The sequence below is a fragment of the Sebastes fasciatus genome, chromosome 15 (genome assembly GCF_043250625.1).
Source record: "Sebastes fasciatus isolate fSebFas1 chromosome 15, fSebFas1.pri, whole genome shotgun sequence".
Taxonomy (NCBI): domain Eukaryota; kingdom Metazoa; phylum Chordata; class Actinopteri; order Perciformes; family Sebastidae; genus Sebastes; species Sebastes fasciatus.
This window is the reverse complement of record NC_133809.1, coordinates 29,442,384-29,462,003: the sequence shown is the minus strand read 5'-3', so window position 1 is coordinate 29,462,003 and position 19,620 is coordinate 29,442,384. Positions and strand designations below refer to the sequence as shown.

Here is a 19,620-nt window from a genome sequence, read left to right as displayed (position 1 = left end):
ACCTGTATTATTTTAACTATAGACCAAAATCATTTTTACAATGCTTCTCTAAAATACAAAAAAAACATAGCTTCACCTGACATATATTTTCTGTTTTTTATCCTCTGTTTTTACTGCCAAAAATTATAATCTTTATTCAATATGTTTCATACTACAACAAAGTGGGTGAGGCACAGATGTTTTTCATTTTTAACATTTTGATCTGCCAAAAATATTTTGTTAAAATCACAGCCAGATTACACCCCACCTGTTTTTATATTTCACAAACTCCAACTTCTAACCATTCATGATAGTTCTGTTCTGTTATTATCTACAGCAAAGTTTGAGGCACACTGACAAGTGAGTACTTGTCAGTGTGCCTTGAACTTTGCATCTTTAACTTTGCTAAAGATGTTCTGAACCAAAGTGTTTGACAGACTGTCCGCAGGACCTGCAGGGCAAACAAACTGTGCTTGAACTGGGGAATTATCCAGGGAGGGGAATGTGTTTATTTCCCTATGCCAACTTGACAGCAGGTTGAATAACGTGATCATATCTTTTACTGTGAGCGCAACTGAACAAACCGGATGAACAAGTCTGTACATCTGATCGAGTCACTTCGCTCTTAAAACTCTTATAGCAATCTTACACTTGTCGTATCTTTTCTGCGACAGTGCTGTTGAAGTGATGATGAAGGATGCTCCGAGGACACTGTTCTTGCTGGTAAAATAGAGTTTATTACAAACAAGCCACACATGTCATACGGGCGTCTAGAGCGCCCGGAGGTCTCAAGTCGAATCTGAAAGTCCTCCCTTTGGGGCTCTCGTACCTCCTTATATTGGGTTCAATTCAGGCAACTTGCTGAGCTAAGCGTATGCTTAGGTATGTGACCTTTGACCTACATGTTTATCTTTCAGCCCCTGGATCCACCGCATGACCTCAGGTCTCCCCGTCCGCTTCCTGCACATATGTTTACAACTGGGGGCCTCTCTGTCCGGTGCAAGACCTGAAAATATACCACACATTCCCCCCTTCGAGACTTAACAAAGTCTCGAAAAAATAAGAGAAGAAACATACAGGTGTATTAACATGACAAATTTAACAACCTGTCCTTATTACTATTGAAACAACTTTATGGAGTATAAAAGTGAGAGTGAAAAACCTGTCAGGCAGCTAATCTTTCTTGAACAATGTATTAAACAATGTATACAGGAAAATTCTCTCACGGTCCCTCTGCCAAGGCGACCATACGTAATACTCCATAATACTGAAATACAGAATTTTAGCAATTTGTATATGGAACTGATTTAAGCAAATGCATATGGAACTCTCAGTAAATTAAAACAAAACAATGTCCAAAGTCAGGCTGGTCGACCCATCGCACCCTTCTATGAACCTTTTCCTGCCTACCCCACTGTCCCTAAACATCGAGAAAAAGAAAAAGAAAACATCTGAGGTCCCATTGTATTTAGAAACCATCATTTCTCAAGCATGTAATACACAAAAAAGAAAATTCCTTTTCAATAACACTAAGGTAACATCTCAGAGAAGACATAAGACTGTATAACGCTGTAGTTTCTCAGCCGCCTTGACGCCGGTGTAGTATCGATGACGTCTTGACTCTGGATGTTGTATCGACAGTCCACGTTCAGAGTTCCTCAGGCCATTCGTATTTTCATGTTTGAAATGTCTGAATCCATTCAGCCCCTCGGAGTCCCTGACAATCCACCACCCTCACAGTGTTCTTCCCCAATATGTTCTAGAATGAAAGAAAAGAAAACCAGTATCTTTTGCATACAGAACAGATACAAATTAAAACATCAAACACAGAATTAGATAAGTAAAAATGTAAATATTGTCCATTAATCATATTGTTCATTTGTTGCCATATCCCCCCTTCGAGACTAAACAAAGTCTCGAAAGAGCAACACAACATCAACACTACAAACTACACAAGCAAAAACAGAGGTAAATAATAGGAGTATGTTTTAAAATGGATATTCCTCCACCAATTCGATCTTTATTGCGTCATCCTCATCCACGTCCGTGTCAGCTTCGTGTAATAATGGCATCAGCGTTTGATCGCCGGGCAGCACAACTCCAACCCATTTAATTATCATAGCCTTTGCAAAGGTCAACAACAGCGTGCAAAAACAAAACATCACACACAACGACATAACGAGCGCTACCAAAACCTGAACTAACACCGCTCCTAGTGGCCCCAATTTATCCTGCAACCAAGCGTTTGCAGACCATCCCGCGTCTTCTGATGGGCCAAACGCATCTCTTATGTGCTTCAATGCCTCTATGACACTAGTCATATTGTCAGAACTATCAGGAATCAACGTATAGCAAGCATCTCCTGATAAATTTAAAGCAACACATAAGCCCCCTTGTTTGGCCAAAATATAATCAAGAGCCATGTCGTGTTTTAACAATGTCAATCTATGGCTCCTTTGGGTGTTTGACAACATTTCGAAACCTCTTATAGTTTCGTTTGCAAAGCCCTGTAAGGTGTATGTAATGTTATCAATATGATCTGCCAAAAATGCCACTCCATACCAAGGAAACAAACCTATTCCCCACTTTTCTCCTATACTTATTCTCCAATGGTAAGACTCCAGATTATGAAATTGCGCTAATTCTCTTTTATTCCTACTTCCAGAAGCAACATTAGATTGAGCCTCATCAGATGCTTCTCCCTTCTGGACAGAAAAAACTTCATATGGGAGTTTCAGTGTTGCCATATAGCAACATCCTGTCCACCCGTATGGTAGAAATAGATAAGCATTTTCACCACAAATCCACCAAATATCCCTGAAATTGCCTATAGTCACATTCCCAGGCAACACTTGATGTTCTACCATCAAAGTTCTACTCGGACGCTTTGACACTTGAAAAATCACTTCATACAACTTATTCACATCCTCATCCTCACGCTTTCCTAAATCCATCATATAGCCATCACACTCTGATAACCCCATAAACGTTCCCGGCCCTTCATGAGTTGTATTTGAACAAAAACAGCTGGTAGCGCCCACTGCTGTCACCTCCATTATATCAGGGACCGCTGTTCTGATATCTTCATGCTGATCACGTACATTTACATATGGTAAACCTGCCAACCAAGAACAAGTCAATCTAGGCTTAAAAAGGTTCATTGCTAACGCCATCACTTTATCCACTGATGATTGCTGTTGATACAAGAGCCATGATAATGCATAATTTTGACACATAGTGGTTAGTGGTTCTGGTATAGTCTCTAAAATCGAAGGCCATGAGCTTGGCGATCGGATTTTCACCAGACACGGACCATCCGTTTTCACAACCGATCTTACGGAGTGGGTTACTTGCTGAAACCATAAGTTCCTACCTGCCCACGGGTCTGCGATTTGTAACACTGAAGGATCAAACCCAAATGCCTTCCATTTAGTGTCTCTCTTCTGCAATACATGGTTCTGTTCAAACATCTCCTGTGATATCTGATCCGAGTCAACAAACTCCTTTCCCACATCTACAATATTCCTCTGAACAGTCTCAGATGAATTTCCAACCTTCACTTCCTCAATCTCCTTCCTACTACTCACACTAATCCCCATCTCTAACATAGACTTCCGGCTCTCATTTACCATCTCTTTCACTTTCAAGGATACTTTATCAAGTGTCTGTGTCACATTCTCCAATTTCCTAGGCGTTAATATTACCGCCAAGGTAGTACTCTGATTGGAAGCATTATCATTATTTATTGATTTCAAATTTAAAGTAGCAGCCTCTGAGCTGGACGTAGATGACTCTACATCCTTCTCTTCTATCCTCTGTTCTCTAACTTCCACAATGTCATTACTTCTGTTCACGCTAGGCTCTATTTTTGACACTTGCTTCTCGACTAAATTAACCACATCCTTAAAGGTCCAAGATGTCATATTAGATGTCTGCGTGGTATTTACAAATGTCGTAGATGCCACGGATGTCGTCACTGTTGTAACATTCATCCCCTTTGAAGTCATAACTAGAGTAGTAGCCAGAGTCGGTGTATGAACATTCTTAGTTGTTTTTGGAATTAATGTAACAAGCTTTATCTGTGTACTAATCACCTTTGGTTACTGTAGTAAATTGTACGCTGTTTAATTCCTAGTTTTTTTTTGCAAAATCAATTTCACCGTCTTATCCACAAACTCTTTCCCATTGTCTGAGGATATTCGATCTGGAAGTCCCCACCTGCTTATGACCTCTCTGCATAAGAACTTGGCAACCGATTGAGCATCCTTTCGTTTTGTTGGACAGGCCTCAGGCCATCGTGAAAATCTGTCCACCACGACTAGCATGTACCTTTTCCCTTCAATCGGTTTTATCATGTCAACATAGTCTATAACTAGTTCCACCTGCCTATGACATAATCAATCTGTTCAAGCAAACATGGTGCCCAAAAACCATACTCTTTGGTAATCTTTCTCTTAACTTCCCCCCTTGCAACGTGAGCTAAGCCATGCGCCTCCTGAATCATCAGACTAGTTGATTTAGTGGAGCCTGATTCTGCATAACCAGAGCCTGCTTCTTCTCCATCCTCTTATTATCCATCAGTTGCATGTGATTAAGTTTCCTGAGGGTCTCTTGGTCCAGGTCTTTTTGATCATGTTCTTTTTTCCTATACAGCTCAACTTGGTGGGCTATATGATCCGTATAACCACTCTTTGCCATGCTTCCAAGACCAACCACCTCTGCCAATTTGTTTCTCACTGGCAGGGGCAACCCCTTCTGTATTCTGGTTCGCAAAATCGACTGCTCCATTTGATTCAAATCCGGGTCATTTCCTGTGATATTTCTCCACACTTGATGAACTCTCGACACATAGGCCCTCGGGTTTTCCTCTTGTCCCAGTGGATCAATAAAAATATTGTCAGGATGTACGTTTGTCGGAAATGTGTCTTTCAGCGCCCTGCACACTTGGCCTCTACTTGCAGCAAACAGCTCTGAATCATTCACAGCAGTTCCCACATATCGATTAAGTCCAGCTTTCTGTAGAATCTCTTCCATACCGTGAATTCCAACGAGGCTGGCCAAGAGTCTCTTTATATCTCCCATGGCCAGTTGCTCTCCCACTGTGATTTCTTCCAACTTCGAAATCCAAGGATGTGCTCCATCTTGAAGAGTAGGTAACTTTTCACGTATGTTTGACATATCTGTATTCTGCCAAGGCTTGTACTCCAAATTCCGTCCTCGTATAATGACTGGACAGATCTTTTTGGGATTCGACTGTTTTCTAGAGCGACCTCTGGATGTCAGGGTATATTGTTCGAAGTTTTCCTTCTCTATCTCTTCCTTCCTCCTCCACAATTCGTCTATGTGGTTCTCTAGTTCTCTTAGTTCTTCTGGATTATCAGTTTGTTGGTGGTCACGGCGGCATCGGTCTATGCTTATTTCGATCTTTCTTATAGTCTCCCGGGCATCCTCTTCATGGCCCTCTTCCTCCTCACTGTCATCAGAGTTATCATTTCCTCTTATTTCCGCTCTTGCCAACATCCGCCTGACTTCAGGGTCATATCCTCCTCTGCACCCTTCCTGATCGCTTTGGTCACTCTCGTTTCCATGGTCCCACTTTTGCTTCCTAGACCCAAACTTTGTTTTATTCTTACTTTTGGATCTTGGATACATCGTTATAGTTGTCTCCGCTCGTCCTGTTTCTATTATTCTGTCCTCCTTGTTTCTGATACGGTAGTCACCTTCCTGACTGATCACCGGGATCTGAGGATAGATTTTCTTAGCCTTCGTCTTTGCCTCATAGGGTGGTGGTCCCTTCACTGGGTTCATGTGTGAGAACGATGAATTGGTGTCTTTCCTTAGTTTTTCTGTTTGTTCTGTGTTTTGTTTTATTTCTTCTGCAACTTTATCCCTCTTATCGTTTGCAGCTTTGATCAGTTTCTGTCCCTCATCTCCAAATAACTGGAGAATGCCAAGCTCCACTTGCCTCTTCTCTTTGCGTTTTATCCCCTTTTTTCCCTTCTTTTGCTCAGCTTTGTATGTCGATACAAGTACTAGCATTATTCTAATTACATCTGGGTTAAGCGTCCCCTCCATTGGCCATGGTTGGTCAATTTCAGGCCAGCGTTTGTGCCATTTTTCCGATATTTTTGCAATGTTTGCGATGCCCCTAATTAAAGGATTATTCTTCTGTACTATCTCAACAGGAGTGATTACTTTCGGATTTTTAGTGTTCTTCTTCCCCATTATAACGGCTTCCTTATGTTCCGTTATTGTACTTTAAGAAGTAATTGCTGAAATTAAAACTACTCAAGGCTTATTTAGATTACTTCCCCCCTTTTTTTTTTTTTTTTTTAAATCCAATTACCCAATTAATCAATTAACCAATTATCCAATTAACCAATTAACCAATTAACCAATTCTCCAATTAACCAATTAACCAATTCTCCAATTAACCAATTAACCAATTAACCAATTCTCCAATTAACCAATTCCCCCAATCAACCAATTATCAAATCAATCAACTAACCAATCAGTCAATCAACAATTTATCCGATTATCCAACTAATCAGTTAACCAATTATCCAATTAACCAATTAATCAACTAGCCAATCAGTCAATCAACAATTTATCCAATTATCCAACTACTCAATTAATCAACAAATTAACCAGTCATCTAATCAATCAATATTCAGCTCAAAACTTCAAACAGTCACCACCTTGAATGTCCACCACATCACAGATCAGACAAACTACGCACCATAACATACATGAACTTCTGTAATTGTCAGCAGAGGTTAGACTCAACAATCATATGCCATTAATTAATCAAATGCATTAACTGATCAATCCGTTGCCAAGTTTTTTATTAATTCATTTATTTATTTCTCCTAACTGAGCAGGTCAGTTTCCTCTTAGGCTTAATAAATGAAAGCAGGTCTATATGTGTACCATCAATATTGCTTATGACTGAGAACACATACACATATGGAAATGCAGGTTTTGTTTTTGTTAAAGAGTTTGTGTATAAATTGTACCGGCCTTTTTAGTAGATTGACCTGGAAAGCCTTCCAAGTTGACGTCAGCAATCCACCCTCCGTGATGTGCCGGCCCTCTGCCTTGCCTCCCGTCTCAATTTTCACTCACCATAAATGACATAACAGACAAGGAACAGGCAATGATTTAGTCTCTTGTGAACCCATAGGTCCCTTTAACAGCATCATACATTATATTCCTAACTTAAACCCCTTATCTAAACATTAAAGAATCCCACTGGACCAAACAGTTCAAATGGCAAAGGAATTTTCTGTATCTCCCAAGAAAGGGTCATCGAAAGGAATTTTGGGAAGAGAGAGAGAGAGAGAGAGAGAGAGAGAGGTTTCAATCACTACCCTTCTTAGAGAAGTTCATTTTGTGCTTTAACAGCTTTAATTATTATATAACGTCCCTTTTAAGAAGAGCTCATGTTTTAGTCTTTTATAAGAAGCTCATGGTTTTACACACTACATTATTCAATTCAACAGTCTTCTTAGAAAAAGGCAAGAAGCTCATTGGTTTACACAATATATCATTCAATTCATTTAGTCTTCTAACCATTTTATGGCCCACATCTGGACTCCATCAGCAGCCAAATGTCACACACATTTACGCACCCACATTTTTCCCTTCTGCTCCTCTCAAAGTAAACACACCCCCACATTTTCTTCACTCCAAACTACAACGCACACACATTTTTCTCAACTGCACCCTTCCATCCCAAAGTAAACACGCACCCACATTTTCTTCACTTGAACATTTAGATATATTCCTATGCATGCTTTCTGCCGCTATTTCCTTACTTTTTCTCGTAAAATTTCTGCTACCCATGAGATGTAAAATTTTCGACGAGAAGCTACTTCTTGAACACCGTTCGTCAACAGCATCAGAGTGGTAACTGTCAATCGAATTGTGATTCTACACTCTCCAGTTATTAACTGACCATCAGATGTTGTTTCAGGTTTTAATGGCCCGTACTACAATGCTCCTACACCTGAGGGCTCTATCCTATCCGATTTGCGGCTTGTCATATGATCATTTCCTTTATTTCCTTTATTTCCTTTATTTCCTTATCTCTCTTAACACTCTTTACATTTATTTATTCAAATTACCTGGATCCAGGTTTCCCAATTTTGTCTTTCTAAGTTAATTCCGGACTATGTCAGAGCCATCGTTACGCAGTGGCTAATATGCATGCGTCTTACCGTTAAGAAGTTTAGGGCCCCTCTTCATTAATCTTGCACGATACTTTTTAACTCACCTTATCGTTACCATAAAGCTATTCTAAACTATTCCTTGTATTTCTCATACTTCTTTTCTTCCCTTTATATCTTTTCTCTATTCATTCCCCCTTTTTTCATTAAATTTAGCACGGAGCCTCACTTTAAACATCAAATCAACAGTACATGTCTGTAACGAGAAGGTTCTTAATTTACGGTGTGTCCACACAACTCCACATAACAGCCCCAATTAATGACCAGCATTCAATGAGTGAGCTCACCGTCTGTGAAGTTGTGCTGATGGTCACCTCCGATCCTGTCTCGTGACGCCAATTTATGTCGTATCTTTTCTGCGACAGTGCTGTTGAAGTGATGATGAAGGATGCTCCGAGGACACTGTTCTTGCTGGTAAAATAGAGTTTATTACAAACAAGCCACACATGTCATACGGGCGTCTAGAGCGCCCGGAGGTCTCAAGTCGAATCTGAAAGTCCTCCCTTTGGGGCTCTCGTACCTCCTTATATTGGGTTCAATTCAGGCAACTTGCTGAGCTAAGCGTATGCTTTTATATATGACCTTTGACCTACATGTTTATCTTTCAGCCCCTGGATCCACCGCATGACCCCAGGTCTCCCCGTCCGCTTCCTGCACATATGTTTACAACTGGGGGCCTCTCTGTCCGGTGCAAGACCTGAAAATATACCACACACTCTTAAGGATCTTTTAGGACACTTTATGATGATAGGCCAAGATGCAGATGAAGTGGATTAAACTCTGGATTCTGTGTTTACTGCTGTCAGTTAATGGATGTGGTGAGTAACATTTCATCAGTGCTGCTGCGTAATTGTACTGTGCACAGACAGATCTGTAGCAGCAGAGCCAAAGCTGCGTCGATTGTTCCAGGTTATTCTTTTTTATGTTCACCTTTTACAACCCTGAACCCCAGCCCACCCCATGTTGCTGTGGTGATTTTATTTAGTTAACTGAACAACTCCTTCTATTATTAGCATTTACCAGTGAAGTTAAAGTAGAACATAACTAAGTACTGTATACTGTAAAAATATACTTATGACTACACTGCGTTTTTCTGATGGCTGAAATTGTTAGAAGATGAAGAATATGCAGATTCTAGAGATAATATAATACTGTTGTTGTATCTCCACAATAAAACAAAAACAGCAGTTTTATTTTGGTCATGATGATTTTTTTTTATTTTGTACGTTTAAACTGATCTCAGAGCAGGACCTTTCAATTTTAAATGCCAGACCTTTACTTTGGTCAAAATTGGTTAAAATCAATCAAGTCAGGTTTATTTATCTTGCACTCACTCACTCACTCACTCACTCACTCACTCACTCACTCACTCACTCACTCACACACACACACTCACTTACACTCTCACTCACTCTCTTTTAAAATTTGATGACAGTTTTTATTTAAGTTGGCCAATATATTTTCATTTTGGGTTGAAAACAAATAATAGTACCGAAATTAAAACCAGCATTTTTATCCAGGTTTATAAGGTACTTTTTGTCTGCTGTTTTTAAGTAATTCCATTACATTTTTTTTTATAGTTAGCATTTTATTTATTTATTTTTTTATAAAGCTGGGAAAACCTGGAGCAAAGACAGGGGAAACTGCTTGAAGGAATGTGTTTTAGTGAATAAATTCATTTGCTTTGCAAGTAATTCCGGGGTTCCCATTTTCTTTCATACCCTTAGTACTGTCGTGCCAGTAAGAACGTGAAGTAGGTCTTAAATTGCATTCATAATGGTCTTAAAAAGGTCTTAAATAGCCTTAAATTTGACTTGTCGAAACCTGCAGATACCCTGATTCAATTATTATGTGAAAGTGCTGCAGTAAGATGTGAATTTTTGTCCACAACTGTGTTTAACTGTGTTTTTATTCAAATAGCCTACATGCACTTCAAAGTTTGAGCTGTTTGGTAATCAATACAATACTGCAGACAAAACACCCAAGGCTGCATATATAAAATATACTGTATACACAACTTTTATAAAGTGGAAGTAGGAATACTCAAAATAGTGCATTTTGTTGTTGTCAAAGTTTGCACACTTCCACTAAGCTAAGAACAGACTCTGAGAGGCTGCCTGTTTAACCCTTTAAAGCCTGAACGACTGGACATAGTTTTACATTTTTGCAAATTCTGAGCTTAATATTTCAGTCAGTATGAAGTGTTATACATCCTATGATTTAAAGGAACCTATCCGTTCTTTCTGGTGCAGTGTATGTCACCATCATGTATTACCCTTGTGTGAGCATACTATATTTGACATTTAAAAAAAAAACTGCCTTGTGGAAAAAACTTGTGTTTTGTTGAATAACTCCATAGTCAACCAGGGATCTTTGGCTGGACCGCAGAGGGCCAGCCCTACAAACTCAAAAGTCTGTCAGTGACTCACTTAGTATGTGAATGTGGGCAGTATGCCAACTTGAGAGCAGGTTGAATAACGCGATCATATCTTTGTCTCTATCAGATGTACAGACTTGTTCATTTGGTTTGTTCAGTTGCTCTCAGAGTATAACATTGCATTTAAATCGCAACCACTTATTGCAATCTTACACTTTTAAGGATGATGGGCCAAGATGCAGATGAAGTGGATTAAACTTTGGATTCTGTGTTTACTGCTGTCAGTTAATGGATGTGGTGAGTAACATTTCATCAGTGCTGCCGCGTAATTGTACTGTGCACAGACAGATCTGTAGCAGCAGAGCCAAAGCTGCGTCGATATTTCCAGGTTATTCTTTTTTATGTTCACCTTTTACAACCCTGCAACCCAGCCAACCCCATGTTGCTGTGGTGATTTTGTTTAGTTAACTGAACAACTCCTTCTATTATTAGCATTTACCAGTGAAGTTAAAGTAGAACATAACTAAGTACTGTATACTGTAAAAATATACCTATGACTACACTGCGTTTTTCTGATGGCTGAAATTGTTAGAAGATGAAGAATATGCAGATTCTAGAGATAATATAATACTGTTGTTGTATCCAAAATAAAAAATAAAAACACCAGTTTTATTTTGGTCATGATGATTTTTTTTTATTTTGTAGGTTTAAACTGATCTCAGAGCAGGACCTTTCAATTTTAAATGCCGGACCTTTACTTTGGTCAAAATCAAATCAGGCTTATTTATCTTGCACTCACTCTCTTCACTCTCTCTCTTAAGCTCACTTACACTCTCACTCACTCTCTTTTAAAAATTTGATGACAGTTTTTATTTAAGTTGGCCAATATATTTTCATTTTGGGTTGCAAACAAATAATAGTACCGAAATTAAAACCAGCATTTTTATCCAGGTTTATAAGGTACTTTTTTTTTTTTTTTTTTTTTAAAGTTATTTTTTTGGGGGCATTTTCCATTTTTATGACAGGACAGTGGATAGAGTCTTGAAAGGGGGGAGAGAGAGAGTGGATGCGGAAAGGGCCACAGGCCAGATTCGAACCCTGACCGCCGCGGTCAGGACCAAGCCTTAATACATGGACGCCCGCTCTACCAACTGAGCTAACCCAGGCGCTATAAGGTACTTTTTGTCTGCTGTTTTTAAGAAATTCCATTCCATTTTTTTCTATTTTTTTATAGTTAGCATTTTATTTATTTATTTGGTTATAAAACTGTGAAAACCTGGAATAAAGACTGGGGAAACTGCTGGAAAGAATGTGTTTTAGTGAATAAATTAATTTACTTTGCAAGTAATTCCAGGCTTCCAATTTTCTTTCATATCCTTCGTACTTTATTGACAGTCTTAAAAAGTCAAAGTCAAAAGTTGCACAACCCTGCACCCCAGCCCACCCCACTGAGTGAGTCACTCACTGATGAAGTTACATGACTGGTCGGCCATTGCTCTTTCAAAATGAAAAGGCGGGAACAGTTCTTTATGCAAATGAGCCGTACAGCGCGACGCGTCCGGCTCACGAAACTTGGACCAAGCTGTCAAACCACTGTAGGCGATCTAGTTCTAAAATAAAACGAGATTCAGCAGTGACATAGTCTATTTATCTCTTAACGTAGTCGCTTAAATATATTTTCAGAAGTAGATTTTGGTGGATTATTTAGAAGGAATAACAGAAAGTTTCCGAGCAGGTCGCCATGTTGTTTCCTGTTTGAAACGGCGAGCAGAAAACCAGGGACCAGTCAGGCGCATTCAATGATAGGGTACGTCACCGCTTGAGCGGTCAGTCGAGTGGAGCAGCGCGTCCCCTAGTGTCCTCGCCAGACCTGGTGGACATGCACCGATGGATTTAACATAAATGGCCACTTCCCCACTTCCTACCCCCCTACTTTGGGCGCCCTGCTTGGACCACTCCCATCTTCAAACTCGGCCTTCATTTTGATCTCAACTACACATCTGTAAAGTTTTATGACGCTCAATCGGACCAGGGGCATGAAGTGTGTGGATGGAGCAATGGCCCCTTCACCCTCTTGCCCCTTGCTTTGGTATCTTGGCAACTTGGCTTACTTCCACTGTACATTCACTTTATATTCTCAAAGCTAAACCAAAGAACGTATATTTCCAGGAAGTGAAAGTCAATTGTTCGTTCCATTGCGACATCAGCGCCCAGCAGCAGAGCTTCAGTTTTGCCATTTCGGACTGAAAGCGACTACCAGACGCCAGTAAAACATCCGCCAACAAAGTGCTGTACAAAAGTAAAACAAAATTATTTCTATTCTATTATCTTATTCTACCAGAACTGCCTGTGTTGAACATTACATATTATAAATACTGTATATTAAGCATATTCTTTCCAAAATGGCATCAGTGGCTGTTGTCAAAAAACACAGAGCTTCGTCTCTTTGCTTCTATACTCTTTGGCTAAACTAACTCACACATTCGCCACCTCCCACGCCATCTACCCTCTCCAACCCCTAGAGAGCAGGGCAGAGGGGTTGTTTGGTTAAATTTTGAGCCGCGCGACTCCTTTTAGAGTCAGACGAATTTCAGCTTCGTAGAGCGTTGTTTGCCGTAAAACAGAAAACACAAGAAATTAATGAATGAATCAAAGACAAACATGAGCAAGCCCAAAACCCAGAAATAACTGAACATGTGAAAACAAAGACAGATTAACTAACATACTGTATGTCCCAATCACTAAATTGTGAAAGTGTATAAGAGCTTAGAACATGATGATATAAGTTTGTGATGGTCATCCCCATTCTATATTATGTCTCATAAATTCTTTGGTTGATACCATTTGTTGCACAGATTTGGTGCTAAATTTAAAAAAAAATTACCAATGGAGAATTGATAAAAATTATCAATAATCCATTCAAAATACCACATTGAGACACCAAGACCTTGAGGAACACCATAGAAAAAGCCATGCTGTGATTTGGGATCAAAAACTTTTGACATTTGGAGATTTCTGCAAGAATTGTATTTTTCAGCAATTGGATGGCGAGCACTTCTGTTGTATAAACTGCTCAGAAACCCCCTTATTGTCAATCTAGCTAGGAAAACCATCCATACTCTGAATGCTCTAAGTCTCTAGTTTGATCCATCCATCCTCTGAATGATCTAGGTCTCTAGTTTGTGGCTGTAAAGTTTCATGAGGCTGTGATTATCCTAGAGGTCACCCACAGGTCATTTTATACAGGGAGGTCAAGTTTCAAAAAATGTTCTCAATGCAATGAAATGTCTACTATGGGGACTAACATCATCACACATGAATACAGTTGGGCTCATTGGATCCACAAGAGTCTCAGCTTTACAGTGATGCACAATTAATGTAATTCAAAGACTGTTTAGGGACCCCAGTATGCAGAAATATTCAAACACACCATTTTAGAATAGGAGACAATAACACATTTATACTGCATTCAAACAACTGCATGTGATTATCATAAAGTGGGCATGTCTGTAAAGGGGAGACTCGTGGGTACCCATAGAACCCATTTTCATTCACATATCTTGAGGTCAGAGGTCAAGGAACCCCTTGGAAAATTGCCATGGGCCGCCAAATGACCAAAAGCACTGGGCAGAGCGCACTTGACCCTTCAATTGTGTTTTCTTTTCCAGGTTCCCACTCTCTTCAGTGGTTGTCTACAGGACGTGTGCAGCCTGGCGATAAGCCTTCGTTTGAGCAACTAACTGTATTTGATGGAGTTCCCATCTCTTACTGTGACTCCTCGACGAAACGAGAACAGCTCAAACCTACCCTGGAATCAAAAAGCTTCCCCGAACACTGTTCTGAAGCATGTTATAATATCTTAGGATCTCTCCACGACATTCCACCAACTATGAACAGCACAGTGTGTACGTTTTGAAAAGGATTGTTTTCATGATGACATTTTACATTTCTAATATTGTGCATCAAAGCCTAGAATTGAATCTTGCTTGTCTTCCTTGTATAGCTGTTGTACAACGGCGGCGTGGCTGCATCCAGACAGCCAATGGGACGGTGTCTACTTTTGAAGCCTGGGCAGTGAATGGGATGGACTTCATAAGCTTTGACCCTGAGTCTCAGAGATGGACGTCCCAGTCTCCCTCTGCAATAGCAGTTAAACAACGTTGGAACAAAGACAGGGGAATGAATTTTGCCTTTAGACACTTCATCAGAGAAGAATGTCCACGACTGATCCAGAATATTCAATTAAGATCAATACACCAGAAAACAGGTGAGAGCTGGAACAGTACACACACACACACACACACACACACACACACACACACACACACACACACACACAGACATCGCTCACAAGAAAATGACATATTATTCACACGTACACATATTCCACCACATTTTATGGTCTTCCTCAGCAGACTGAGTTGTGTCAGCTATGGAAATAGCTCAATACCGGGATGACCTGACCTTCAACAGGACATTCGCTGAATCATTTTAACGGCAACCAAACAGAGGATCTGCATTTCGTCAATTTGTCATTTTGCGAGCTGCCATTTTTGCGGGTTCATGCACAAGTGACGATTCTCTCTGGCAAATCAGTGGTCTGCAGTGTTTTAACTCCACCTACTGGTATCGGCCTCGACCGTGGTTCTTTTTGTACTGTTGTTCTGTGGAGGCCTTTAGATCCAAACTCAAAACCCATCTTTTTGCCCTAAGTTAGTTAGTTAGTTATTCTTTTATTATTCGGCTTGGCGGGTCAGTCTCAGCCTCAATGTATAATTTAAGCCATGTAGTCATATCCTGTACGGATTGTAAAGCCCCCTTAAGGCAAATTTGTGATTTTTGATATTGGGCTATACAAATAAAATAGACTTGACTAATGGAAACGCAAAAATAACCGTTTTAATGTGTAACGAACTGAACTGGATTGAACTGCTTGGTGGAAACGTGACATTAGTGTTGTTATTACTAATACGTATTACCATGTACCATCCCACCATGGTACCATTTGAAACCCCCCTCGCCCATATATTCAAATCAAATGACTGAAGCTGTGAGCAAACTCCGCCTGCTTAGGAAGATCACGAGATGTGTTTGAAAGCTCCAAGATCGTTCCAAGGTCAAGAATGAACTTTCACGCTTGTGTATGTTTATGTTTGCCGAACAAGGACCTCTAGTGGTCAAGTGAATTATGTGTGTTGTATGTCAGGAGCCCATAATGTGCGCCCTAACCCTGATGACGATCTTGCTTTGTTTCTCTCCAGAGCTTCGGGTATTTGCCAAGCCCATTGTTAACACAGCCCAGGCACTGCTGAGGTGTCACGTGACGAGTACTGACAAATCATTGAGCACGGTGCATCTGATTGGAGATGGGGCTTCCAGAACCAGTTGGATCACCGTAACTGGACCAATGCCTTCTGAAGACGGAGCTGTGATCCTCAGACTGACAGCTGGAATCTCCCTGAGACAAAGTACCAACAAGTACGGCTGCACAGTACAAACAGGAGGTCACAACATCACCGCCTTTTGGGGTGAGACAGTTTTGAGGTTAGGCAAATAAAACATGGTTTCACAGACCAACACAAATGATTTTTACCTCCACCAAGGCTGAAGGCCTAGGAAGGAGGTTATATTTTCACCGGCGTTGGTTTGTTGGTTTGTTTGTGTGTCTGTTTGCAGAATTAATGCAAAAGTCTGCGATGGATTTGAAAGAAATTTTTTGGAGGGGTGGGGTGCGGCACAATGAACATTCCATTAGATTTTGGTGTCGATCCGGATTCAGGAATATTTTGAAGGATTCCGATCAGCCTGAGCATTAAAACCACAGGGTATAACACATGCGCAGTGTAACTGATGACGTGTTGATGACGCGTGACCCCGCCTCCTTCTGAGAGCAGAGAGATACTTGTGTGGATGTGTGGCGAGACTCCGAGGTGCGGAAGCTGCTGTCCATCCACGGTGAGAAAGAAAAAAGCGGTAGGTGACGGGATGATAGACGACGTAGTGTAACGTTATACAGACATAACAAGGCTGCTGAATGAGAGAGTCATCTGCTGCTACGTTACACGGAAACACACCGTGTTAATAATAAGCTGACCAACTCACGGTACCGCCAGCTGTGAGCTGTGATCTGTTTTTGAAGTCAGGCATTGGCGGAGGTCTGCGCTCTCCGAGTGCCATTCTAGTTTGTAATCGTGATCATGATCTTCCACTAACCTTAAAGGTGCCCTATATGGGAATCAGAGCATTAATATAGCAGCAAATAACTCTTTGCTATGTAAAGATATAGAGGAGTGCCTTTTAGTGCATGATAGTGCATGTGAGCGTGCCCCACCGGCCAGCTAATGGCTGCCTCTCTGCACTGCTCTCATACGGCGGTTACCGCTGATAACACGGTCGTTGTCGTGGAAGCGTAGCATCCACCCTCTGGTTCCCCCTCAGGTAAACACTGTTAGCTCTGTCAGCACTGTTGCTGTTGTTTTTCTACTGTTTGCTCCGTTAGCTGCGAGCCGCCAGCTCAACCGCCATTTTAAGAGCCGTGCAGGGGCAATAGAATAGAGTTCCGTATTTAGCACCTTTAACAAAGGTATGATTAATTGCACTTGGATTAGGCTGTAATATATTATTCAAGTGTACTTAATGAACCAATAATAGATCAAACATAGATCCGTTTAGGCCCTAACAGAGTCAAACTCCGATCCTGATTTTTGACATCTGACCTTTCCTAATCTCAGATTTAAAGTGAAGGAAATGGACCACTTCAGTGCCAGAATGGGTTTTCAGGATCTTCTTTCATTACAGATGGGAGTACTCTTGACGGCAGATACCTTCCTAACCAGTCGGAAATTCTGACAGTAATTCTTGGAGTCTGCTGCATTGTGTTTACAATCACTTTGATATCCTGCGTAATGGTATTTCTACTTAAATGTGGTAAGACTTATTATTTCTGTTATCAGACTTTAGTAAACTAACTAAAATACACAAAGTCTTTAAAAGCAACATCTGGCTCTCAGTACCTAACTAACTTAACTATTGTCACAGTAGAGAAACACTTGAAACTGTGTTCAATAAAGTCTTTGCTAAATGAGATGTTACTGCCAATGTGTCCTAATTGTGATTCCAATTTTCCTTGTAGTGAAGATGAAGTCCCGTCCTACTGCAAGAGTTGATCCACGGCTGATGGAGCAGTTTACCAGGATCATGGAGAGCGTTGCTTCTCCAGATCTGCAGAACGTTATTTTTTCATTCACGCGGGGTACAGAGAGAAACAGAGAGTACCAGGACCAGTGGGAGGTGATGATTAGGATAAGGGATCTAATGTACTATGATCCAGATTACTTTGCTCACGTTAACGGGGCACATCAAGAAGGAGAAGAGTTGAGCAGGGAATTTGAAATAGTAGAAACAGAAGTTTAGTTATTTAATATTACAATTAAAATTAAATTTTGTAATACACTGTACATTATATCATTTTAATATGTACTTTATACCATTACATTAACAAAACCAGGCCTATTATTACTGCTGGAATCTAACATGAATCTGATTTAAAAAAGCAGCTTCTGGACCAACCCCTGGCTGCCTGTAAAAAAGCCCAGAGCAGCCACTGTTCATAATCATATTTCCATCAGATGTAGTATTATGTGCAGGCCTTCTGTCTCCAGGCAGTAGTGCACAGCGGGCATGCTGACTTACCGGCCGTGTAGAAATGCATTCATTACTCACTAGTGAGATGTTTATGATATTACCTGACCGTTTTATTCTTTATCATGCTGGATTTTATTGTCATTCTTTTATAGTCAGAGTGAATGTAGACAATATATATATATTTTTTTCTACCATCATGTGTAGCATTTATCAATAAGTATAATACTGTGAATCAATTCTGCTGCAAATTCTTCAGCTCTTCCTTTCATATGCTACTATTCTGCATTAGTAAAACACATTTTAGGGGAAATGTGATGCCACACAGGACACTTTGTTAACATCATATCAGACAGAATACACATTGGACAAACAGTATATACATAAACACTCAGTAAATGTTGAATATATTATATTATAAATATAACACTGATTTCAGTCTGCATTGGTTTACTTTATGAGCATCAGGAGAATAGTGTGCATAGACCGCCCTATAACTAACGCCTCCATTTCTTGTTAAGCTACTATCCATTTCCAGTATTATTTAACATGCATCTAACATGCTACCTGTGGCACTGACCCAAGTACCAAACTCTTGTCATGTCCTATTCTGATAAACAGGATTCACATTTATTCCAATTCCTCCTTTTTTCTCATGTTTTTATTTGTTTTGTGTCACATGATGAAAACCAACTGTAAATTTGAGTCCAAACATAAGATTGGATCTGCTTTCTCTCACTGATTGATTGACAGGAGGAACACTAGTTTTCTGTTGCCGTTAAAGAAGTGTTTCCATCAGTATTGTCTTTAAAAACAAGCCTTTATTTTTAATTACAATATGGTGAGGAACTCAAACTCTTCATTTTTGGGAGTGAATGACTTCAAATGTATGTTATCAAAATTTTATGGATAAGGCCAGCAGGGTTTCTATCCTCTCCTGCACAGTTGTAAGTATTTTATGTTTTTCTATTATTTCATTTCAACATATTTTCCATCCATCCATCTGCAACCGCTTATCCCGTTAGGGGTCGCGGGGGGGCTGGAGCCGATCCCAGCCGACATTGGGCGAAGGCGGGGTACACCCTGGACAGGTCGCCAGTCCATCGCAGGGCTTACACATAGAGACAGACAACCATTCACGCTCACACTCACACCTACGGGCAATTTAGAGTCCACAATTAACCTAACCTGCATGTCTTTGGACTGTGGGAGGAAACCGGAGTACCCGGAGAAAACCCACGCTAACACGGGGAGAACATGCAAACTCCACACAGAAGGGTCCCAAGCCGGATTCGAACCTGCAACCCTCTAGCTGTGAGGCGCCAGTGCTAACCACTGCACCACCGTGCAGCCCCATTTCAACATATTTTGTGCAATAAAAATAAATCTAAATCA

The 19,620-nt window shown here is 40.4% G+C and overlaps 1 protein-coding gene across 3 annotated transcripts; it reads left to right on the top strand.

The window, feature by feature from the left end:
* Window positions 1-531: 531 nt before the first annotated feature.
* Window positions 532-19,210, top strand: LOC141783373 (hereditary hemochromatosis protein homolog). Of its 3 annotated transcripts, none has more exons than XR_012597255.1 (7): window positions 532-623; window positions 8,917-9,025; window positions 14,253-14,489; window positions 14,588-14,851; window positions 15,846-16,062; window positions 17,383-17,511; window positions 17,717-19,142. XR_012597255.1 is itself a non-coding variant. In XM_074660645.1 (7 exons), exons 2-7 carry the CDS (start codon window positions 8,965-8,967, stop codon window positions 17,995-17,997), a joined length of 1,239 nt encoding a protein of 412 aa, XP_074516746.1. In that variant the 5' UTR covers window positions 532-623; window positions 8,917-8,964; the 3' UTR covers window positions 17,998-19,142. The 3 variants fall into 3 exon arrangements, 2 of the variants coding, with proteins under 2 accessions (XP_074516746.1, XP_074516747.1); XM_074660645.1 differs by having other exon boundaries at window positions 15,846-16,112; XM_074660646.1 differs by lacking the exons at window positions 532-623; window positions 8,917-9,025 and adding an exon at window positions 10,812-10,881 and having other exon boundaries at window positions 15,846-16,112; window positions 17,717-19,210.
* Window positions 19,211-19,620: the final 410 nt, after the last annotated feature.